This window comes from Trichoderma virens (assembly GCF_000170995.1).
Source record: "Trichoderma virens Gv29-8 chromosome Unknown TRIVIscaffold_83, whole genome shotgun sequence".
NCBI lineage: Eukaryota > Fungi > Ascomycota > Sordariomycetes > Hypocreales > Hypocreaceae > Trichoderma > Trichoderma virens.
In genome coordinates this window covers 457438-477299 of record NW_014013666.1, presented here as the reverse complement: position 1 = coordinate 477299, position 19862 = coordinate 457438, and the positions used below count along the sequence as shown (strand labels likewise).

Here is a 19862-nt window from a genome sequence, read left to right as displayed (position 1 = left end):
ATGCAAGGATCAACTGCCAAGTCTCGTAGTTGAACATTGCCTGGCAAAGACTCAACAACACATGCATATCAACCGCGCTAAATTCATTGCAATAATGCTCTTGTTGTTCTCATCTACTCCGTATGCACGTATTCATTTTGCAACTCGCTTGACAGGCTCAAGCTGATATTCAGCCTAGCATTCAGCCCAGGATGCGGCAGGATTCTCAGCCTCCCTTAGTTTGCATCACGATGAGACCCAGTATTCAGCCTAACTGTGTAAACGACATGCAGCCTGACGTACATCCCAAATCCATCACTAGAGCAAATCCGACGACAGGTGAGAGCGAACATTTGCCTTGTACATGTATTAATAGGCAAGAATTGGGGAAATGCCGTCATACGCTGCAATGTACAGCTACCAAATGGGAGCACTGAAACGGATAGTTGGGTAAATCACGCTATGGCAATACATCTCCTCTAGATGAATAAAATTGTCTTTTGCTAAACAACAGCTCGCTGCAACGCTAAGAAAGGAAATCCATCCACAGCAGCTCCATGATCATGGCAAGCTACCTCAACTCTACTGCAAAAGAGCCCGGCTCACGATCCTAAGATCACCAAAGCTGGCCCTTTCCCTCTTGTTGCCAACATGATACACACCTCTTGATCCCAAGCAATGTCTACATACTTTCGAGCATTCCGAGGACCATGGCGCCAAATTGCTCAAGCTCGGCCAGCTCGGCTGCCGACGATGGCCTCTGACCGACGATGCCTGTCCACCACGCATTCTTCGAGACTCGCACAGTCGCGCAGCGTCGCAGAGCTTCCAGAACGGACGCATCCTCGATATCTCCAAATCTCCAAGCCCGGATCGTCGCTGCTGTCGCTCAACTGGCCGCGGCCACCCCGCAATCTGCTGCTGGTGCAGAAGCTCTACTCTCCCGAGGTGACCGAGTCTGTCGTCCAGTTTGCAAAGCACATCCGAAGCGACTATCCCGAAGTCAACATTGTTATCGAAGCCCGTGTCGCCGTTCCGATCCAACAAGAGCTCGACTTCCCCATCTTCGTCGTCGACAACGGTACCAGCATTGCCGACAAAATCGATGCTATTGCAACTTTCGGCGGCGATGGCACCGTTTTGCGAGCCGCAAGCTTATTCAAGCTCCACGGGTCCGTCCCTCCAATCTTATCCTTCAGCATGGGGACATTGGGATTCCTCGGGGAATGGAATTTTGCAGAGCACAAGAAAGCGTGGAGGGAGATGTACATGAGCGGGAGCGACGTGAGTGCGGGGCGCAATGCTGCCGTCCCGAGAGGAAAGGATGATGGCGTGGATACAACCAGGACCTCTGGTGAAGGCTGGGACCGAGTCAGGGGCAAGAGTATGGGAATGAACAGAGCATCCCGAGTCTTGCTGCGGCATCGGATCAAGGCCGACATCTTCGACAGGGCTGGAAACAACATCAACCATCAAGTCTCCAACACATTGGCGAGCCAGCCAAAGTCGGGGATTGCCAGTCCAACGGAGGTATCGCCACCTCTGCGTGCCATTAACGAAATCTCGGTCCACCGTGGCTCGCACCCTCACCTGGCCATCATTGACATCTACCAAAACGGCCATTTTCTGACAGAAACGACAGCCGACGGCATCCTCATCAGCACGCCAACAGGCTCAACAGCTTATAGTCTAAGCGCTGGAGGACCTATTGTGCATCCATTGGTAAAGTCGTTGCTCATTACCCCCATCAGTCCTTGCAGTCTCAGCTTCCGGTCCCTAGTTCTGCCGCTGGACACAAAGGTGACACTCCGGATGAGCCCCAAGAACAGAGGCCGCGAGCTGGACCTCAGCATCGATGGCAGACGGTGTGCTGGCGTCTTGCCTGGGTCAGAGATCCATGTCGAAGGCGAATTCGTCGGGCGAGCAGGGCCTGGCGAGGAGTGGCATGGCGGAGTTCCGTGCGTGATACGGACAGAGGATGATGATCCATGGGTTGGTGGACTCAATGGACTTCTTAAGTTTAATCACCCCTTTGGCAGAGAACCTCCCAACGAGGACTTTTCTGACTAGTGGTACAGGCCCAGGGCCTCGTGTAAAACTACATTGGATACCGCGAAATCCACGAAATGATACCCTCTTCTGCTGCTCATTGAAGTAGTAGGCCATGATGCAAGATGCTGTATAGGTACATACGATCACCAGTAAATGGTGGAGTGTGAGCAATCGCATCATGCACAAGTGGAACAACCGGGTAACGGATTATCATTGGGCAAATCAATCACTATTTGAAGTCAATTGTAACGTGTAGATGCCGGTTTAAGAGAAAATTCAACTCAGTGAGGGTATCAATTCGATTACAGTATCTTTTATCCATGGAGCTTCTTCATAAATCTCCAGACACCAAATGTCACTCGGCTAGCGCAAAAAGCTGAGGTGATGGTCCAAGTTGACGTCAGCTACCCCATCCATCAGAGGAGCTGACAGCTATCCATGGCCCCCGTCAAGCTGCTATGGGGAGCTCCAGCGGGCTATAGCGGGACTTTTGTCGCTGCCGCAGCGCTCTCACTGGCCACAGTTATAGCGCTGCTGCACTGGAGCTGCACATGACACCCCACACTCGCGGTACCTTGCCTTATCATATCCAAGACGGGACGCATGTGCATCCTGCATCCTGCATCTTGCTTCACCGGCCGGCCTTTGTCTTTTTTCTTCTTCCTTTTTTGTTCTCCCGATTCCAAAGCTGAGCGTCTCGAGAGGCGCTGGCCAAGGGATGACGCATGCGACCCTAATCACTACTATTCTTATCCCCTAAGCTCTTCAACCACAGCTCTGCCATCGTCGAATTCCATTGCCTGCGCCGCTAGGCCTCATCCAGTCGCCGAGCCGCAGCTCCTTGCGCTCGTCTTGCGTCGCCCCATAACTGGAGCGGTACTCGACAGTTTACGTCGTTATCTCTCGATCGCAAAGTCATGATGAAATTCCTCAATCCGTTCAGCTTCAGTCCGGGGCCCGTCACCTTCTGGACAACGGCAGTCTACCTCGCTGTCACCATACCGCTGATTTACGTCCACGAAACGGTGCCGCCTGTTCCATCCGAGCATTCCCTCAAGCAAGGGTTGAATCTGAGCGAAGCGTGGTTCGATCTTCAAACCATCACGAAACAGTACCATCCGTACAACAGTCGGGCAAACGCCGATGTCCGCGAGTACTTGATTAAGCGCTCCCAGAATATCCTGGATCGGAATGGCGTTCCTTACAAAACTGAGACGACCGGGGGAGTGATCTGGGATGACAGGTTTGTCCACTATAGCGACACCTGGGAATCGATTTCTTCAGACGGCTGACAGGTATCACAGGTTCGAACAATCTACTGCTAGAGATACCCTTGACGCGCCGAGAGCCAAGCGAGCACCAGGTGCCACAATCTTCGATGACCGCATTTCGAACGTGACTTGGACCGTCGACTCGCTGTTGCAAAGCACCAAGGGCGGCTCAAAGACGTGGCAAGGCTATTACTTCGAGGGTGACAACTTTTATGTCTATATTCATGGCAAAGAAGACCCCGAGGGCAACTGGTGGGCCTCTCAAGCCGGCGCTGCAAAGTACAGCAAATCCGGCGGTGTTCTCGTCAATTGCCATTTTGACTCGTTAGTCCATATCCTGATCTCCCTGGTCACTTGAGATTATGATGGAACTACCGATATGCTAACATTTTCAGTGTCTCAACCGGATATGGTGCCACTGACGACGGCATGTCGTGCGTAAGCATGCTGCAGATATTGAGCTACTTCACCACCGAGGGACACCAGCCGAAACATGGTGTTGTACTTCTCTTCAACAATGCAGAAGAAGATGGTCTCCTGGGAGCTCGTGCATTTGGCTACAGCCCGCTTCTCAAGTTTTGCCACACATTTGTCAACCTGGAGGGAGCTGGAGCCGGAGGCCGTGCTATGCTTTTCAGAACCACCGATCTTGAAGCTGCCGAGGTCTATTCCAAGAGCCCTCATCCCTTTGGATCCGTCGTTGCGGCAAACGCGTTCGAGAGAGGAGTTATCAAGAGTGGAACGGATTTTGAAGTGTTTGCACCAAACTTTGGCCAGCGAGGTATGGATATTGCCTTTTATCATCCTCGTTCACGCTATCATACCGAAGACGATGATGCGCGTCACACTTCTGTCCGCAGCATTTGGCACATGTTGTCTGCCGCTCTGGCATCGGCAGAGAGATTCTCTGAGATTACTGGAACAGTCTTCAGCGGCGACCGTCCAGACGGTGATAAAAGCTTGGCTCAGACGGGCAAGCCCACCGAGGGTGTCTATTTTGATTGGTATGGCAGTGGATGGTCGGCCTTCCCGCTTAGGGGGTTGTTTGCGTGGTCGCTCACGCTGCTCATTGTGACACCCCTGGTTCTGTCCATTGTTACACTTTTGCTGGTTCGTTCTGATAGGTATTACTTTTGGGCAAAGGACATACAGCTGGAGCACTCTGAGATGCATGATGACCCGATTGCTCTTAGTGGCTGGCGTGGCTTCTTCCGATATCCTTTGGCCCTCATCTTCGCCGCGGGTCTGACAATCGGCGCGGTCTTGCTCGTTGCCAAGGTCAATCCGCTCATCATCTACAGCAGCGGATATGCAGTGTAAGCTTTTCCTCCTTGCCTATATCCTCATCATGATTGTTCTTTTAACTAATAAACTGGTAGCTGGGCTCAACTCCTGTCTCTATTCTACTGCAGCTTCTGGCTCATCATGAGAGGCGCCAACTTTGTCAGGCCAACCGCTCTCCATCGCGGATTTGCCCTAATTTGGCTGTTTATCCTCTCTTGGATTGTTCAAGTAATTGCTGCTCTAGCCGAAGATCGCATACACGTCGGTGGTCTCTATTTTACGGCATTCTTCCACACGGCCATCTTTGTGGCGCTCTTCATTTCGCTGGTTGAGCAATTTGCACTTCCTGGAAAGGAAGAATTCGCCAACCAGTATCAAGACGACGCTGCCCCAGAACATACCAGGATTGCCAGTTCCGAGAACACAATCACGGGCCACGAAGACGATCAAGACGATCAGGGCTATGCGGCAGCAGAGAGTGCTACCGAGACAACACCACTGAGAGCTGGAGAGCAAGGCTATGGATCGAACGACCAACAACCGACATTTGCCAGTACTTACCGCCGGTCAGCTCAGGCATATGGCCAACCTGCTCCCTCGCCTTTGCGCAGCTATCCTCCGTACGAACACGAACAGGCGTGGTCTGGACGACTGCCAACTTGGACTTGGATTATTCAGTTCCTCCTACTCGCTCCTATCCACGTCATCCTTGTGGGAAATCTGGGATTGGTGCAGACTTCTGCGATGGCCATGAACGGTGCCGATGGCGGCAGTCTTTTGCCTCCCATCATGGGAGTCGGAATCATGTCAATTCTCCTTCTGCTCCCTCTGACGCCGTTTATGCACCGCATCTCTCGCCACGTACCGCTATTCCTTTTCGTGGTTTTTGTTGCCACATTCATCTACAACCTTGCTGCTTTCCCCTTTTCGAACAACGCTCGATACAAACTCTACTTCCAAGAGGTCATCGATGTAGATGCTGGAACAAACGTAGCTTCTCTATCGGGCATCTCGGAATATGTTCACGCAGTTGTCGCATCTGTCCCGTCGGCTACCGGCCAAGATATTGAGTGCAAACCCTCGACACGTTCAGGCCTCACTGCTTGCGAATACGATGCGTCATCTCTCCCACCTTATCTTGCGAATGGCACAGAACCGAAAGACTTGATCACCGTGACAAGTTCAAAGTCATTCGACGGCAAGACTGCCAATGTCAATGTAGATGCTTTGGACACCAAGATGTGCATTTTGATGCTTTCTCAGCCGGTATTTGGATTTGAGGTGAAGGGCGCAGCTCCTGCGGATCGCCGATTTGGCACAATCCCGCGTGATGGATTGCGGGTGATTACTCTCTTCAGACGAGAGTGGGAGGGGCCATGGGACATTACGCTACAGCTGACGGACGGCGACCGTGTCTTGGATGAGGATAAATTGGAGGTGACCGTGAAGTGTGCCTACAGCGACATGAACGACGACAAGACAATACCCGTCCTGCGTGAGCTGTATCAATACATGCCCAAGTGGGCAGTCATCAGCAAGACGGCAGTTGGTCTGGTTGAAGTCAGGAAGAAATTTACTGTATCATGATGAAGCGTGGCTTTGGTTTAGCAGCCATCGAACTTGTATCATTATTGTTGGCGACATTGCGGATATCCAAACAGAACTGAATATTATGGATTGATTGCCAGCTGTCCTTTGGCTACATGATTATGTGTACATACTTGAAGCTGAACTCCGCTGGCATCTGCCTTGGGGCGAATTGCAATATGATTCCATTCACATGTCAAGTCCTATCATTCCCCTCACCGCCAGGACCCAGCAATTTCTCTCGTATAAAACCGCACTCATCTGCTTTGGTGAACAGTGGGGAGCCCATGAAAAAATTCACCCAGCCACCGAGAAGAAAGCAATGTAACCCCTTCAGCAGTGGAGATCCGCCGTGATGTTGATGGCATTGCCAATACGAAAAAAATAGAGAAAATCAGGTGGCTTGTTGGCAATCGGAAAGTTTAGAGAAATAAAATCCCATTAATTCTTTTGCTTCATTTCCCCGCCAGTGATGACGAGAATGCGTCCCAGGTCGTGAGTTGGGATGCCGCCGTCAAGAGCTCGCTGTTTATGTATAGATAGCTGCACATTCTTTCCGATATTTGCGGCCAATCTCCAGATTAGACAGAGAATCCGCTACCTTGCCAAATTTGATCGATGAAAAGGCGTTATTGAGTTTGAAGTGCCGATGATGTATCTGGATACTGCCATCTTGGTTCTCTAAAGAAAACATATTGGTATGAATGTGACCAAGGAGCACCGTCTTCCGCCGTGGTTGCTAATGTACAAGTTGTAAATGAGTTTCGCCTTGCATTATTTCTAGCCATGGCCTGTGAGCAAGCAGAGGTTGCAAAAAATCATTCGTCCGCCCATTTTAATAATTATATTATCCTCAATGTTTGCCCTTGTTTCGACAGCGGGGGATCGGCTCTTGTCCCTCAAGGACCGTGAGTCCTTGAGCTCTCGTCGTCATGACTGCCAGACGTTTGTTGACAAAAAAGCCTGACGTTTCAAATCTCACGAGATCACAAATGGCCGCTTCGGCCTAGTGTCTGGGAGAGTCGTCAATTGTTCGGACAGAGACAAGCCCGAATCTTGCGTTCCATTTATTCGGTCATTATCCGGCAAGATCTGTGTATTTCTTTGTTTCTTGATCGGCCAAGGTCGATATTCCCTATGTCGGATTTTCATCACGGCTAGTTCATAGGCTCCCGTCGCCAACTGAACAAGATCGAAAAACAGGATTTCTGCTTGATGACTTGGGGAATTCTCAACTGTGTGTACGAAGAAGATATTGGGTTCTCTTTTGTCGAATGTATTCGTAGTAATGCTTGCGTTGCGGGAGAGAATTCGAGTCTTTCTTTTTATGCGTGAGAGATATGGCCTCGTCCAGCACATAGGTAACTCTGTCCTAAGCTATAGTTCTCTTCCTCTACAGTGCGTTAGGTATAGTACTGGGAGTTTCCACCTGTATACCCGGTTAGTATTAGTGTCTCAGATTGAGAAGTCAATAGAATACTCTGCATACTAACTCTTGAACTAAATGTGCTGTATATAGCAGTTGTATATGGTGTATAAATCCAGGGAGCTGGGCCGTACACACATGATAGACATGTCCGTTTCTCGAAATCTCTTCTGATGAGTCGGTATTTCTAGGTCCATTTAGCTTGTTTTCTCTGTTTTCCAGCGATTCCTCGTTTAGGTTTCAGCTTACCCATGGCCGCCTAGGAGGAAACCGGAAGGTACTTCATGTTCTTCATCACTGTTCTCGTCATCAGGAATGTCAATGTCGATGGCAGCTTTCTCATCTTCATTGACGACAGCAGATCCGATAGTGTCAGCGGTTCTAGGCTCGTAAAAGCTGATGTAACTCAATGGCACCAGTGTTCTGAAGCCAGTTAGAATCTACAGAAAGTTCTGGAGACCCCGGGGCTACTTACGTTTAGATAGGTCGTGAAACGCCCTGCGATGACAGACAGAGAATCGGCGATACTGACGCCACCTCCAAGAACAACCGTACGAGGTTTTCAACACAGTGCTCTGCAGAATTCGGATCAAACTTATCGCTAAGATGAGTTTTCAGAAGCTGTCACTAGAGCCAAAAATAGGTGGCATCTTAGTATACAAGTCTTGGTTATAATTCGAGGTCTAGGGGGGGTGCTACGCACGAAACTGTCTGGTTCGTTGGCGCCTAGCGGTCTTAGGCAAATGTCACAGGAGACTAGTACCTACATTCACGTCTGCGGAACGCATGAAAGACTCAAACAGTTCTCGAGCTTCCCTTTTGTAATCGGCGAGGTTGACTCTGTGGGTTATGGGGTCGTTTGTCTTCATATCCCATGCAGTGTTAGCCAGGTCTCCGTTGGCAGGCCCTGGACTAGCACCTACTATCTTCAAGCTCACCCGAAAGCTGGGGCTGGTAGGGTATTGTTTGGGGTACAGGGCGCATGGAACTAGGGACATTGCTTCGGTAAGTCCTCGTGTCCCATCAAGAGCAAATGATGGCTGAATTGGGTGCGGTCGATCCGAGCGTGATCCATAATAGTCATTATTGCAACTGGGGTATCCGCGACTGCGTCGTTGGTACCAATGAATTCTTCCATGAGGCTTGAAGAGTCTCTTGTTTGTATTCTCTGAAGTTAATGCTGTATGTTGCAGGTTTTCCAGATATATATTCCACGAGCTGAGGGTATCGTTTGGGAGAAGCCATACTAAACTTGATGTGATCAGAATGCTTCCACATCCGAAGTTTTGTTGTGACTGTCATCCTTTGTATGATAGACGGGGATGTGATCCTCCTGGTTCCAAGTGGCGAAACGTTCGGCGGTTTGTAGAGAAGGAAGTTGCCAGGAGGCGGTGATTTGTCATTGTTGGGTACTTATATGAGTCTATGCGGAGGTTCTTAAGCCAATCTAGGCCCTATAGATGTGATTAAATGTCCTCTTTCAGGGTTTGTCTTTTGTTGTAATTGGGCATGTATTATTGATCGGCAATTTGACGGCACATTCCGTGGATGCTCTTTTCAGTCGCCATCTGGTGTCGAGCCTGCTCGTTTGTTAGGGACGGGCAGTTGCATCCGAGGCAAACGAATGTGTGTTCTTGGACTTTGTAGAATTGGTTTCGGTGACTAGTTCAAGGCTATTTCGGTCGAGCTGTCGCACGAGTTTGTTTGCGGCGGTAATTCTGTCTTGATAAAATGGCATTCGTCCGCGATAACCAGATTCCATATGTCATTCTTGATCGTGTTGGTCGGCATTTTGTGGTATGCGGCAATGTGCCTTTTGCCATAGGGACGTCACCATCGTCAAGAGCTGATTCTGCTTGTTCATCATCGATAATGCTGAAATCCTCAACACCCGGTGCGTAAGCGACGGCGTCGCCTTGGGATGAGAACTGTGTCAGCTGCTCTTTCGAGAGCGACCGACTGGCATTATTAGCATCCTCTTCGTAGCGTGAGTGTGCTGTGAAAATAATGCCCCTCGCAGTTCTTTGTTCAGGACATTGCGGTATGTCGATTACTCGTAGTCTTCCATTTGGCACAAGGGTCGGCGATTTATAAATTAACCTAAACACACAAGACACTTATTAGGAAGGACCACGAGAGATAGTAATAGCGACAGTATCCCTGGGAAAGTTTGTACAAACTTACTGTATAAATTGCCATAACTGGCCAGTTCAAGTCCGTTGCGCTGGGTGAAGGGCCTGTTGCTTTGTTCTCTGCTATCGAGACACTTCTTCAGCTGGGCTATGGCTTGATTGGCGGTTCATGTGACTCACATCAACCATTGAAGTGGCCTCGAATTGCTGTTTTGTCTTCGTCATCAGTGACTGTGTTTTCTTTTTGAGGCAGTCGGGTAGATTAGTGTGTAGTCTGTATTTGTCGGGTAAATATAGCAACACAGATTTGGGGGCCTGCATTAAAATGAATTCGGGTCAGATGTTTCGAGTCTGGAGTTACTCGGTAATACTGATGCTGTGACCTACAATCCGTGACGATCCCTCGGGTCCTTTTCTGTAAAAGAGAGTCTGTCAATTCTATTCGCGGGTGCTTCCAATTGTTCTCCACCATCTTCACCATGAACGATTCTAGAGTTGATTTCTGCAATTGTACCCTTCTGGGGGTTGAAACCCCATGGGGGACGAAGTTCTGCCAGCTGAAGATGCCAGATCAACTCGGGGGAGGAGAGATGGATACTTATAACATTTGCCACCTTCATGAACACCCTACAGTGAATTAACAGGCCACTTACCAATCTCCTGACAAGTTAATTCACTCGAGCTTAGGGGGTTACTAACATTAGTAGACGGATAGCTGTCATCGAGGATGGATGCCAACATGAGTCACACCGCAAAGTTTTTGACACATAATACTTTCAGTCTCGGGTAACTGCAGTGTCGCACAAACAGAACTTTTATTACTGGATATATGTATTGCAAGTCCTTTTTGGTGTGGAAGCAAATAGAAATGTTCTATCCACTGAAACCCCATTTGATCTAAATCCCGATTCTCGCTGGTGGAATGTCGTCATTGCAATTTTCCTCTGTGCCGCGACACCTGCCACTCCATCTAGGCTTTACCACTCTTTTCGGTCCATTTCAAATATTCGATTTGGCCTTCGATGACACGGTTGTGCCGCAAAAACACTGATATACGATCAAGAAATTTGTCGGCGAGCTGCATCGCGTCCGTTAGGTCAGGTTCAGGATCCAAACGTTGCGATGGCCGTAGCCCAAGCTCCTCCCTCATCATATCATTGACCAGTCGACTAATCTCATAATTGATCTCTTCAAGGTTCTGGAAAGTATTATGATCTATATCTTGAACCTTGTAGCCAATACTTCGACACACGCTTTGCGGCAACCATGTAAACAAAGGCACATCGTTCCAGGTTCTTTGCTTGAGTAAGCTCTGGATTTTTATCTCATCTCCTTGAGCTAGCTCAAGGCTTGTAGTTAGGACTCGAATGATTTGCTGTATTGAACATTGCTTGAGACGCCTGAGTTCCTTCGCTGCTTCTGCCCAGGCACAGTGCTTCTGGGGATCTTCAAGAAACTCTAGCAAGAATTTGTAAACTGACTTCTTGAGATCGGCATTTCTCAAAGGATCTAGAGCCATGGAGACAGAGCGACAGTCATTGTACGTCATCGATATTTTATTGTCAAAGTCCATGTCTGTTTCCTGGTCGCAGTATTCATCCAAGATTGTGCTGTCGGGAGTCGCCGCTGGGTTCATAGTAAATTGGATTCTACTACATGTTAGATCTAGCAGCTGAAGCTGATGAAGCATTCTCACCTGTTGGTAATTGAAAGCAGCCCCTTTGAACACGGTCTGTGAAGCAATCAGAAAGCAGGCCAAAGAGAAGGCAAACTGAGGATGCTTCTGATGGTAGTGATGAGATGAAGTCTGAAGTAAATGAAGAAGAGACTAGAGAAGAGAGGAAGAAAACGAAAGTAAGAGAGAAGATGCAAAAAGTTGAAGAGGGAGAGGGAGAGGGAGAGGGAAGAGGTTGAATAAATAGGTGTAAGAATGTTGAGCAGTGCAGCTGTCTGGCAGCTGATGCGTTTGCACTCCTTGATGCAGAGGGCTGCTACGCTGCAGCAGCTGAAAGAGGAGGTAGAAAGGAAACTCTAGACACTGCTACAAAAAGAAAAGAAAATAGAAAAAGTAAAAAATAGAGACAAGATAAATAGATCAATTTCTTATGACAGACAAGAGAGTCAATTTTGTAATATCTTGATGCAAGGTAATGTAATATGCATAGGTATTGTTACAAATTGGAGAGCCCCTTCAACGGAAATCTGGTGTCAGCAGCGTCGCGCATACAAATGGTCCAGTCTATATGTGGGAATGAATCGCTCAACATCAGTATTTTGATCAAGAATGTACTTTAATAGTGAGCAATAGTGACTTTGATGGTGATAGCATCTATCAGTAAGACGAGAATACGAGGCTAAGTATGGCGATAGATGCTAGAGCCTCGGCATTGACCCACTCCAGTTAGCAGTCGTCATTCATTCATTCCAATGCCTCAATAGGCGAAGCAAATCTCCTCATCATCATCACCAACTCCAAAACCCCACAATCCACCAGCAGAGCTCATGCGGATATCAAGGTTCCATCACTAATCCCAACAACCGCCAGCTACAATGGCCCCCATCATTTCTCTCCTCGCAAAGCCGCGGCCAAGAGGCGTCCGCCCCTACCAGAGACACGGCCTCATCTACTTCATCTGCGGCAACCCAGGACTTGTCAATTACTATGCCGTCTTCCTAGACTGCTTGCGCGGGATGCTCGATGCAGCAGATGAAGGCTCTGGAGGCACGGCGTTTGACATTTACGGGAGGAATCTCCTCGGCTTCAGCGACGACGACCATGAGCCGTTCAGCAACACCAACGAGCCCTGGGATCTCGACGGCCAGATTGACGGCATGTATCGCGATGTTGCGGCCAGGAGCGTCATTCCCGATAACGCCGGAGCTGAGGGTGAAGACGGACAGGCAGCGCGGCCATACGACTTTGTCATCCTCATGGGCCACTCTGTAGGCGCGTACATCTCAGTAGAAATATTCCATCGGCACATGCAGGATCCATCTCAAGCGCCGCATCTCAATCTTCGGCACGGCTTCTTGTTATTTCCGACCCTCACGCACATTGCCAATTCACCCAGCGGGAGGAGGCTTGGTCTGCTAAGAAGCATCCCTAGCGTGGAAGACAATGCGCACCATCTAGCGAAATTTATCCTCAACTGTATTCCGTTCGCCTGTGTCCTATGGATCATCAAAAACATCATGGGTTTCACACCTCAAACAGCAGAGGTGACGGCCCGGTGGCTCAAGAGTCGAGATGGTGTATGGCAGGCTATTCACCTAGGGCTCTCAGAACTGCGCACCATTTGCGAAGAAAAGTGGGAAGAGGAGCTATGGGAGACGACAATCGAAGACGACGACATCAACAACTACAACTACTACCACGGCAAAGGCAAGACTGCTGCGAATGGAGAGTCTCAAGATGGCGCTGAGACACCACAGCAGCAAATTCCAAAGTTCTTCATCTTTTATGGCAAACACGACCACTGGGTCGCAAACCATCTGCGGGATGCGTTTATCGAGAGGAGGAGTGAAAAGGGACACACAAAGATTCAGATTGACGAGGGAGATATTCCCCATGCGTTTTGCGTCAAGGAGCGTGAGTTTTGTCTTATAACGTGCCTTCAAGAGAGATACTAATTTGGGGTGACTAGATACGAGCTGGGTAATAGCGAAAAAGGTGTATGAGTGGGTAAAAGAGATTGAATAGGGACCATAGACACATATACTAGACGCTGCTGGGTTATGGAGGATGATACAAGGGCGTTGCGCAGCTCTTTATCAGCCCAGATTCTTATAAATTCACCACGATTGGTCGTCAGGCATAAGTAAGCCTGCATAATACTTACTAGATAAAGCGGAGCATCCTTCAATGCCCAACTACAGCCCAATATTCTTTGTGACAATGTCTTAATCCTATTGAATTCTCCTTCATTGACTCCGACTGTGTAATCATCATAAGCACTCGGACTATGAACCCTTACGCACGATACCGAACCCGGGCGACTCGTATAAGAGCACCCACTACGAATCTCAATGGCTCTAATGTCGGGGACCATGCCCGCATACACCAAGGAGACAAAAACATATTCGTTAAGTATTGGAAAAGTCAAGGCAAGGCTTGAGGCTTTTTCTTCTTCCATAACTCAAGCTAATAATAAGACGTAGCTTCCTCGCGCGGTAATAAGCCTTCCAGCGCGGTTCAAGGTCAATTAGACGAGAAAGAGAAGATTGGTTAGTTTTTCCAGTTTCAAGACAGTCTAAAACTAACCTCAAATAGAATGCCGAAGCTCTCTCAGCTTCCGTGATATCGGCGCCCGTCTGCAGAATATATCCCCGACACATCCAGGTACCTGCGACTGGTTTTTTGAAACATCTGTGTTTCAAAAATGGTATGATCACATCGAACACAATAACAGATTGCTATGGATCAAAGGAAACCCTGGTACTGGTAAATCGACATTGATGAAACATATTTTGGAATACTGCCAAAATGAAAATGACTATGCCATCGTGTCATATTTCTTCAACGCTCGAGGAGCCGAACTCGAAAAGACACCTCTCGGCATGCTGCGCTCGCTACTATTTCAACTCCTCGAGCATGAGCCTTCTCTTTATGATCAGTTTCTCCTAATATTTCGCAAAAAGAATCAAGATAGTCCTCCAGGAGGGTGGGAGTGGGGTGAGCCAGAGCTCATAAGATTCTTCCTCTCAGAAGTACCAAAGTGCCAGTCAAGGCCACTCCTTTTGATTATAGATGCGTTGGACGAGTGCAGCGACGGCGATGTGAAAAAAGTCGCAGAATTTCTTCAGCATTTGAGCACCGATGCCACAAATGCAGGAACTACGCTCAAAATATGTCTATCAAGCCGTCACTACCCCTTCATCCGCTTTAGAAGATACCAAGAACTGGTTTTAGAGAAGGAAAAACAGCATGACGAAGATATTAATAATTACATCTCTTCCAACCTAATTAAAAGAGATGAAGCGATTGAAAAAGCCCTCAGAAACAAATCGTCTGGTATTTTTATGTGGGTTGTGCTCGTCATCACTATGTTGAATAAAGCATATGACGAAGGCAAAATGGAAGCTATGAAGCAAAAGCTAACCGAAACGCCCGCCGAATTGGAAGAGGTGTTTGAGATGCTGCTTAATAGAAACAACCCTGATAAGGATGAGACTATCTTGATTTTGCAGTGGGTCTTGTTCGCCAAACGACTATTGACACCAGAGGAGATATACTTTGGTCTTATAGCCGGCACAAATCGCCAGGCATTAGGCAAATGGGATCCCTTGCAGATAACGCCTGATATCATTCGACGACGCATCATCAGTACTTCTAGAGGGCTTATCGAAATACGCAAAGACAGAAAGGAAACGGTCCAATTTATTCACGAATCCGTCAACGACTTCCTAGTTCGAAACGGCAGGTTACAAAAACTAGACCCGGGGCTTATGCAAGATCCGATTGCGAAGAGCCAAGATCGTCTGAAGAACTGCTGTATGTCATATTTAATGATGGAATCACTGGAGCTATCAAACAATGGAGAAATTGAATCTTTTTTTTCTTCCCTCGAATTCGTGTCCAGGTTTTCTTCCATTGAATCCGCATCCGGTGTTTCTTCCTTCGATTCCCCATCTAAGGTTTCTTCCCTGGAATTCGCACCAAGGGGTTATTCCCTCGAATACACATCGGGGTTTCCTTTCCTCAACTACGCATCCACATATGTGTTTGATCATGCAGAAGAGGCGACATTGGTAAGCCAAACCGAACTATTACGGAGTTTAAAAGACGATAGCGTTCTCAAGCGATTAGAACGCCTCCATAGTTACTTCGTGAACTACGGTCGAGATTTCGCACCTCTTAGTCTATTGCACATTCTGGCAGCCCGTGGGCTCTCTACATTGGTAGAGACACTGCTTGACCATGGAATTGACATTAATGCCAATGGTAGACCTCATGGAACAGCGCTTAATGCGGCTATATACTATGGACGCGAAAAAACCGTAAAAACACTACTTACCAGGGGAGCTCATACTCGCGGAAGCCTCACCCGCTGGACCCCTCTAAAGATGGCATTCCATAAACCTAACAGAGAGATACTGGCAATGTTGATTGAAAATGGCGCTAAACTTGGTGTCAGGGAAAGACTCACCGAAGGCAACGTGCTTCACCAGGCAGCTCAGACTGGTGATAAAGATGTCATAGCAACGGTGCTTGAAAAGGGGGCAAAGATTAATGCTCGAGGACCTATGGGCACCGCTCTTTCTGATGCAGCATATCGAGGAGAAATAGAGATTTTAGAGATGTTTCTTGAGAAGGGAGCAGATATTAATGCTCGAGGGATTCGTGGCACTGCGCTTATGGCAGCAGCTGAAAGTGGGCATAAAGAGATTGTGAAGATGCTCCTTGAGAAGGGAGCAAAGATCCATACTCGATCGCCTATGGGCACCGCGCTTATGGCAGCAGCTGAAAGTGGACATAAAGAGATTGTGGAGATGCTTCTTCGAAAAGGAGCAAAGATTAACGCCCGATCCCTTATGGGCACCGCTCTTGTGGCAGCAGCTTCTGGAGGGGAAATAGAGATTGTGGAGATGCTTCTTGAGAAGGGAGCGAAGATTAATGCTCGGGGAATTCGGGGCACCGCACTTGTGGCAGCAGCTTCTGGAAGAAAAATAGAGATTGTGGAGATGCTCCTTGAAAAGGGAGCAAAGATTAATGCTCGAGGAATTTGGGGCACTGCGCTTGCGGCGGCAGCTGATAACGGAAGAATCAAGATTGCGGAGATGCTTCTTGAGAAAGGTGCCAAGATCAATGCCCGAGGATTTCGGGGCAGTCCGCTTCAGAGAGCAGCATTTCGAGGAAACAAAGAGATGGTAGAGATGCTGCTTAATAAAGGAGCAAAAATTAATGTTTGGGGTGGGCTTTATGGTAATGCGCTTCACGCGGCTGCTTATAAAGGAGAAATGGATATTGCAAACCTGCTTCTTGAGAAGGGAGCAAATATTAATGCTCGAGGACTTAAGGGTAACCCGCTTCAGGGAGCAGCAATAAGAGGGAAGAAAGAAATGGTGGAGATGCTCCTCGATAAAGGAGCAAAGGTGAATGCTCGGGGAGGCTTTTACGGCAATGCACTTCAGGGCGCAGTGGCTGTAGGGGACAGAGAAATTGTGAGGATGCTTCTTGACAAGGGAGCAAATATTAACGCTCGACTTATTGGCCCTACAGTTCGAAATTATCCTATACCACCGACTATTGCGGGTATGATGATTCTTGCAAGGCAACCGAGTATCGATGCTCAAGAACGAGAATTTATTAGAGAGGTTCTGCGGATGCTTTCTGAGACGAGATTCAAGGTTAATACCTGGGGCAACATCTATGGAACGGCACTTCAGAAAGCAGTGTATTTAGAACAGTGGGAGATTGTGAAGATACTGCTTGATAAAGGAGCAAAGGCTTAATATTTGGGGGTCTACAATAAACATGAAGACAGTTGAGTCTCTTGACGTTAAAACTAGTTTCTCCATTATTGAAAACCCACTCGACTATTTATTTGCTCAGTTTTCCTAGCCTCAGTCACCGGCGGAGTCATCGTGTCAGCCGCGGGTGGCTACATGTATGAAGGGCGTGCACTTTTGTTATGCCCCGCATTCGACTCCAAGCACATGCCACTCGCAGGATCAAAAGTCTCAAAAAGAAAACTCCAACATCTCAAATCAACTGGTCAAGCTGAGCAAAATGGGAGACCTCCAACCAGAAATCCGTCTTGGGTAAGTCATCCATCCAAGTCTGTTAGAGAGGCAATATTGACTCCATCTCAGCAACTCATCAGGATCGTCGTTGCCTAGCCTCCTCGATGCAACGCTTGACCAACTTGCCGAGGGGCTGAAGAGTCGTCAGTTCACCAGTGTTGAGCTGACCAAAGTATGTGAACGCGATTTCACTTCATCAAAGGGCATATTACTCATCACCACAAGGCATATCTGGCACGCATCGAGCAAGTAAACGAAGCAGTCCACGCCGTCGTCGAAACAAACCCCGACGCGCTCAACATCGCCAAGAGTCTCGATGAAGAGAGAGCTTCCGGCTCAATTCGAGGGTAAAGCCACCCAAATTACCATATCTTGCCAAACTCAGGCTCACAGATGACAGCCCGCTTCATGGAATCCCAGTTCTGATCAAGAACAACATCGCCACCCATGACAAGATGGACACGACAGGTTCGCCCTCCCAACTTCACATCAACATATTCGTAACTATTTCTCACCGTTTATACAGCCGGGTCACAGCTCCTCATCGGCGCAACTGTCCCCCGAGACGCCTTGGTCGCGCAGAAACTTCGTGAAGCCGGAGCCATCATCCTGGGCAAGACCAACATGTCCCAATGGGCCAACTACCGCGCTCGCGACTATAGTATGAACGGCTGGTCATCCCACGGAGGCCAAACACTCGCTGCATATCACATCAACCAATGTCCCTCTGGAAGTTCCAGCGGTAGCGGAGTAGCAGCTGACTTGGGTCTTGCGTGGGCGGCGCTGGGAACTGAGACGGATGGATCGATTGTCTGTCCGGCAGAGAGGAGTGGCATCGTGGGGATCAAGCCTACGGTCGGTCTAACATCCAGAGCTCTCGTCATCCCAATCTCAGAGCACCAAGACTCCGTCGGGCCCATGGCAAGGACAGTCAAGGACGCAGCGTATCTGCTACAGGCCATCGTCGGAAAGGATCCTCACGACAAGTACACGGCTGAAATACCTCACATACCAGATTACGTCGCCGCATGCAAAGACACCCTGTCAGGAGCCCGAATAGGCGTCCCCTGGAAAGCCATCGAGCAAAGCCTAGAAAAGGACGCGCACCTTGATTCAGAAGTCCAAGTCTTTAGAGAGACGCTCGCCATCCTAGAAGCCGCCGGCGCAACCATTGTCGAGGCCAACTACGATTCATCGATAAAGGACATCCGTGATGCCGAAAAGGTGATTATGAGGGCGGACTTCTTCGCCAATGTGGCGTCGTATCTGGCGCAATTGACATCAAACCCAAGTGACATCCACACTCTCGCCGACATACGCGAGCAGACGCAGAAACACCCCCTGGAGACGTATCCTCAGCGTGACACGGGCATCTGGGACGACATCCTGTTTGAGCAGAAGTGGGACAATACCGACCCTCAGTTCCAGCAGGTGTATGAGCGTCTTCAGGAGCTCGGTGGTCCTGGCGGTCTTCCGGGGGTCCTGGAACGGCATAATCTTTCCGCAGTAGTGATGCCCACGAGCATGGCTCCGATGTGGGCTGCCGTGATCGGTGCCCCGGCCATAACGGTGCCGATGGGCCATCACTCGGAGACGGAACCGGTGCACGAGGACGGCGAGTTGGTGGAGACGGGGCCGGGAGTGCCTTTTGGGCTGAGCTTCCTAGGGGCCAAGTGGTCTGAGGAGACCCTGATTGGATTGGCCTTTGGGTTTGAAGAGAGAACCAAGGTGCGAGGCCGTCCGGTGAAGAGAGTGGTTGTGCCGACGGCAGAGATATGACTAGGCATATAAAAGAAGTGATTTATAGAATTCGGACAGTTGTTTACGAGGAAGGCCCCTAGAGGTTCCACGGGAGTTAAGAGGAAATGATCGACATCTTCAGAGTTGTCGTGTCCTTGCAATTGGGACGTTGGCCATCAACACTGCGATATTCTAAACAAATCTGAATCCCACTGTCAATTGCAGATCTCTCAGAAAGTTAGGTGCAGATTAAAGCGTAAAATCACCTTGTGTGGGCAACATAAAATGATGTATCGTTGATTGTGAATCCAGGGGCTATCTAATTTTGAGTTTGACGGGTCGTTCTCAAGCTTATCTTGTAGACGTTGGAACCCATGTTTTTTCAACCAGGAGAATGTGACTCTTAACCAATTGCTTGTACGTCCGAATTCACTTGCTGAATGGCATCGATTGAGGGACAAAGAGAACACTATACAATCGACTTTGTGGGCCGTCGCGACAATCCGATGGGCTACCAACGCAGATACGGAGCCGGGGGAGGATGACGGCGGACTTACGGAGACGAGGCCGGGGGCTTCTTACCGGGATGACCTTGCTTTGCTTTGGGTTTTTGCTCCTGGGCAGACAATCAAGATGCGAATGAGGAGG

General features: G+C 48.8%; 7 protein-coding genes across 7 annotated transcripts; 5 read left to right on the top strand and 2 right to left on the bottom strand.

The window, feature by feature from the left end:
• Positions 1 to 230: 230 nt before the first annotated feature.
• TRIVIDRAFT_213602 (uncharacterized protein) lies at positions 231 to 2049 on the top strand (the record flags this gene model as incomplete). The annotated part of the gene is made up of 2 exons (XM_014098255.1): positions 231 to 318; positions 812 to 2049. The coding sequence occupies 2 exons, from the start codon at positions 231 to 233 to the stop codon at positions 2047 to 2049; spliced, it is 1326 nt and encodes a 441-aa protein (XP_013953730.1).
• Positions 2050 to 2951: 902 nt separating this feature from the next.
• Positions 2952 to 6173, top strand: TRIVIDRAFT_46164 (uncharacterized protein; the record flags this gene model as incomplete). Its single annotated transcript, XM_014098254.1, has 4 exons — positions 2952 to 3274; positions 3327 to 3626; positions 3698 to 4618; positions 4682 to 6173. The coding sequence occupies 4 exons, from the start codon at positions 2952 to 2954 to the stop codon at positions 6171 to 6173; spliced, it is 3036 nt and encodes a 1011-aa protein (XP_013953729.1).
• A 1403-nt stretch (positions 6174 to 7576) lies between these two features.
• TRIVIDRAFT_224756 (uncharacterized protein) lies at positions 7577 to 8597 on the bottom strand (the record flags this gene model as incomplete). The annotated part of the gene is made up of 6 exons (XM_014098253.1): positions 7577 to 7602; positions 7667 to 7673; positions 7738 to 7786; positions 7849 to 8022; positions 8132 to 8220; positions 8367 to 8597. The coding sequence occupies 6 exons, from the start codon at positions 8595 to 8597 to the stop codon at positions 7577 to 7579; spliced, it is 576 nt and encodes a 191-aa protein (XP_013953728.1).
• A 675-nt stretch (positions 8598 to 9272) lies between these two features.
• TRIVIDRAFT_67941 (uncharacterized protein) lies at positions 9273 to 11367 on the bottom strand (the record flags this gene model as incomplete). Its single annotated transcript, XM_014098252.1, has 6 exons — positions 9273 to 9699; positions 9784 to 9800; positions 9912 to 10005; positions 10119 to 10358; positions 10540 to 10552; positions 10713 to 11367. 6 exons carry the CDS (start codon positions 11365 to 11367, stop codon positions 9273 to 9275), a joined length of 1446 nt encoding a protein of 481 aa, XP_013953727.1.
• A 983-nt stretch (positions 11368 to 12350) lies between these two features.
• Positions 12351 to 13431, top strand: TRIVIDRAFT_119068 (uncharacterized protein; the record flags this gene model as incomplete). Its single annotated transcript, XM_014098251.2, has 3 exons — positions 12351 to 12590; positions 12633 to 13329; positions 13376 to 13431. Coding segments are annotated over 3 exons (993 nt in total), but the record flags the coding sequence as incomplete, so codon positions are not given.
• A 566-nt stretch (positions 13432 to 13997) lies between these two features.
• Positions 13998 to 16919, top strand: TRIVIDRAFT_133015 (uncharacterized protein; the record flags this gene model as incomplete). Its single annotated transcript, XM_014098250.1, has 4 exons — positions 13998 to 14344; positions 14459 to 15504; positions 15904 to 16118; positions 16404 to 16919. Coding segments are annotated over 4 exons (2124 nt in total), but the record flags the coding sequence as incomplete, so codon positions are not given.
• A 541-nt stretch (positions 16920 to 17460) lies between these two features.
• TRIVIDRAFT_213601 (uncharacterized protein) lies at positions 17461 to 19298 on the top strand (the record flags this gene model as incomplete). Its single annotated transcript, XM_014098249.1, has 5 exons — positions 17461 to 17492; positions 17544 to 17646; positions 17700 to 17821; positions 17875 to 17942; positions 18001 to 19298. The coding sequence occupies 5 exons, from the start codon at positions 17461 to 17463 to the stop codon at positions 19251 to 19253; spliced, it is 1578 nt and encodes a 525-aa protein (XP_013953724.1).
• Between the last annotated feature and the right edge of the window lie 564 nt (positions 19299 to 19862).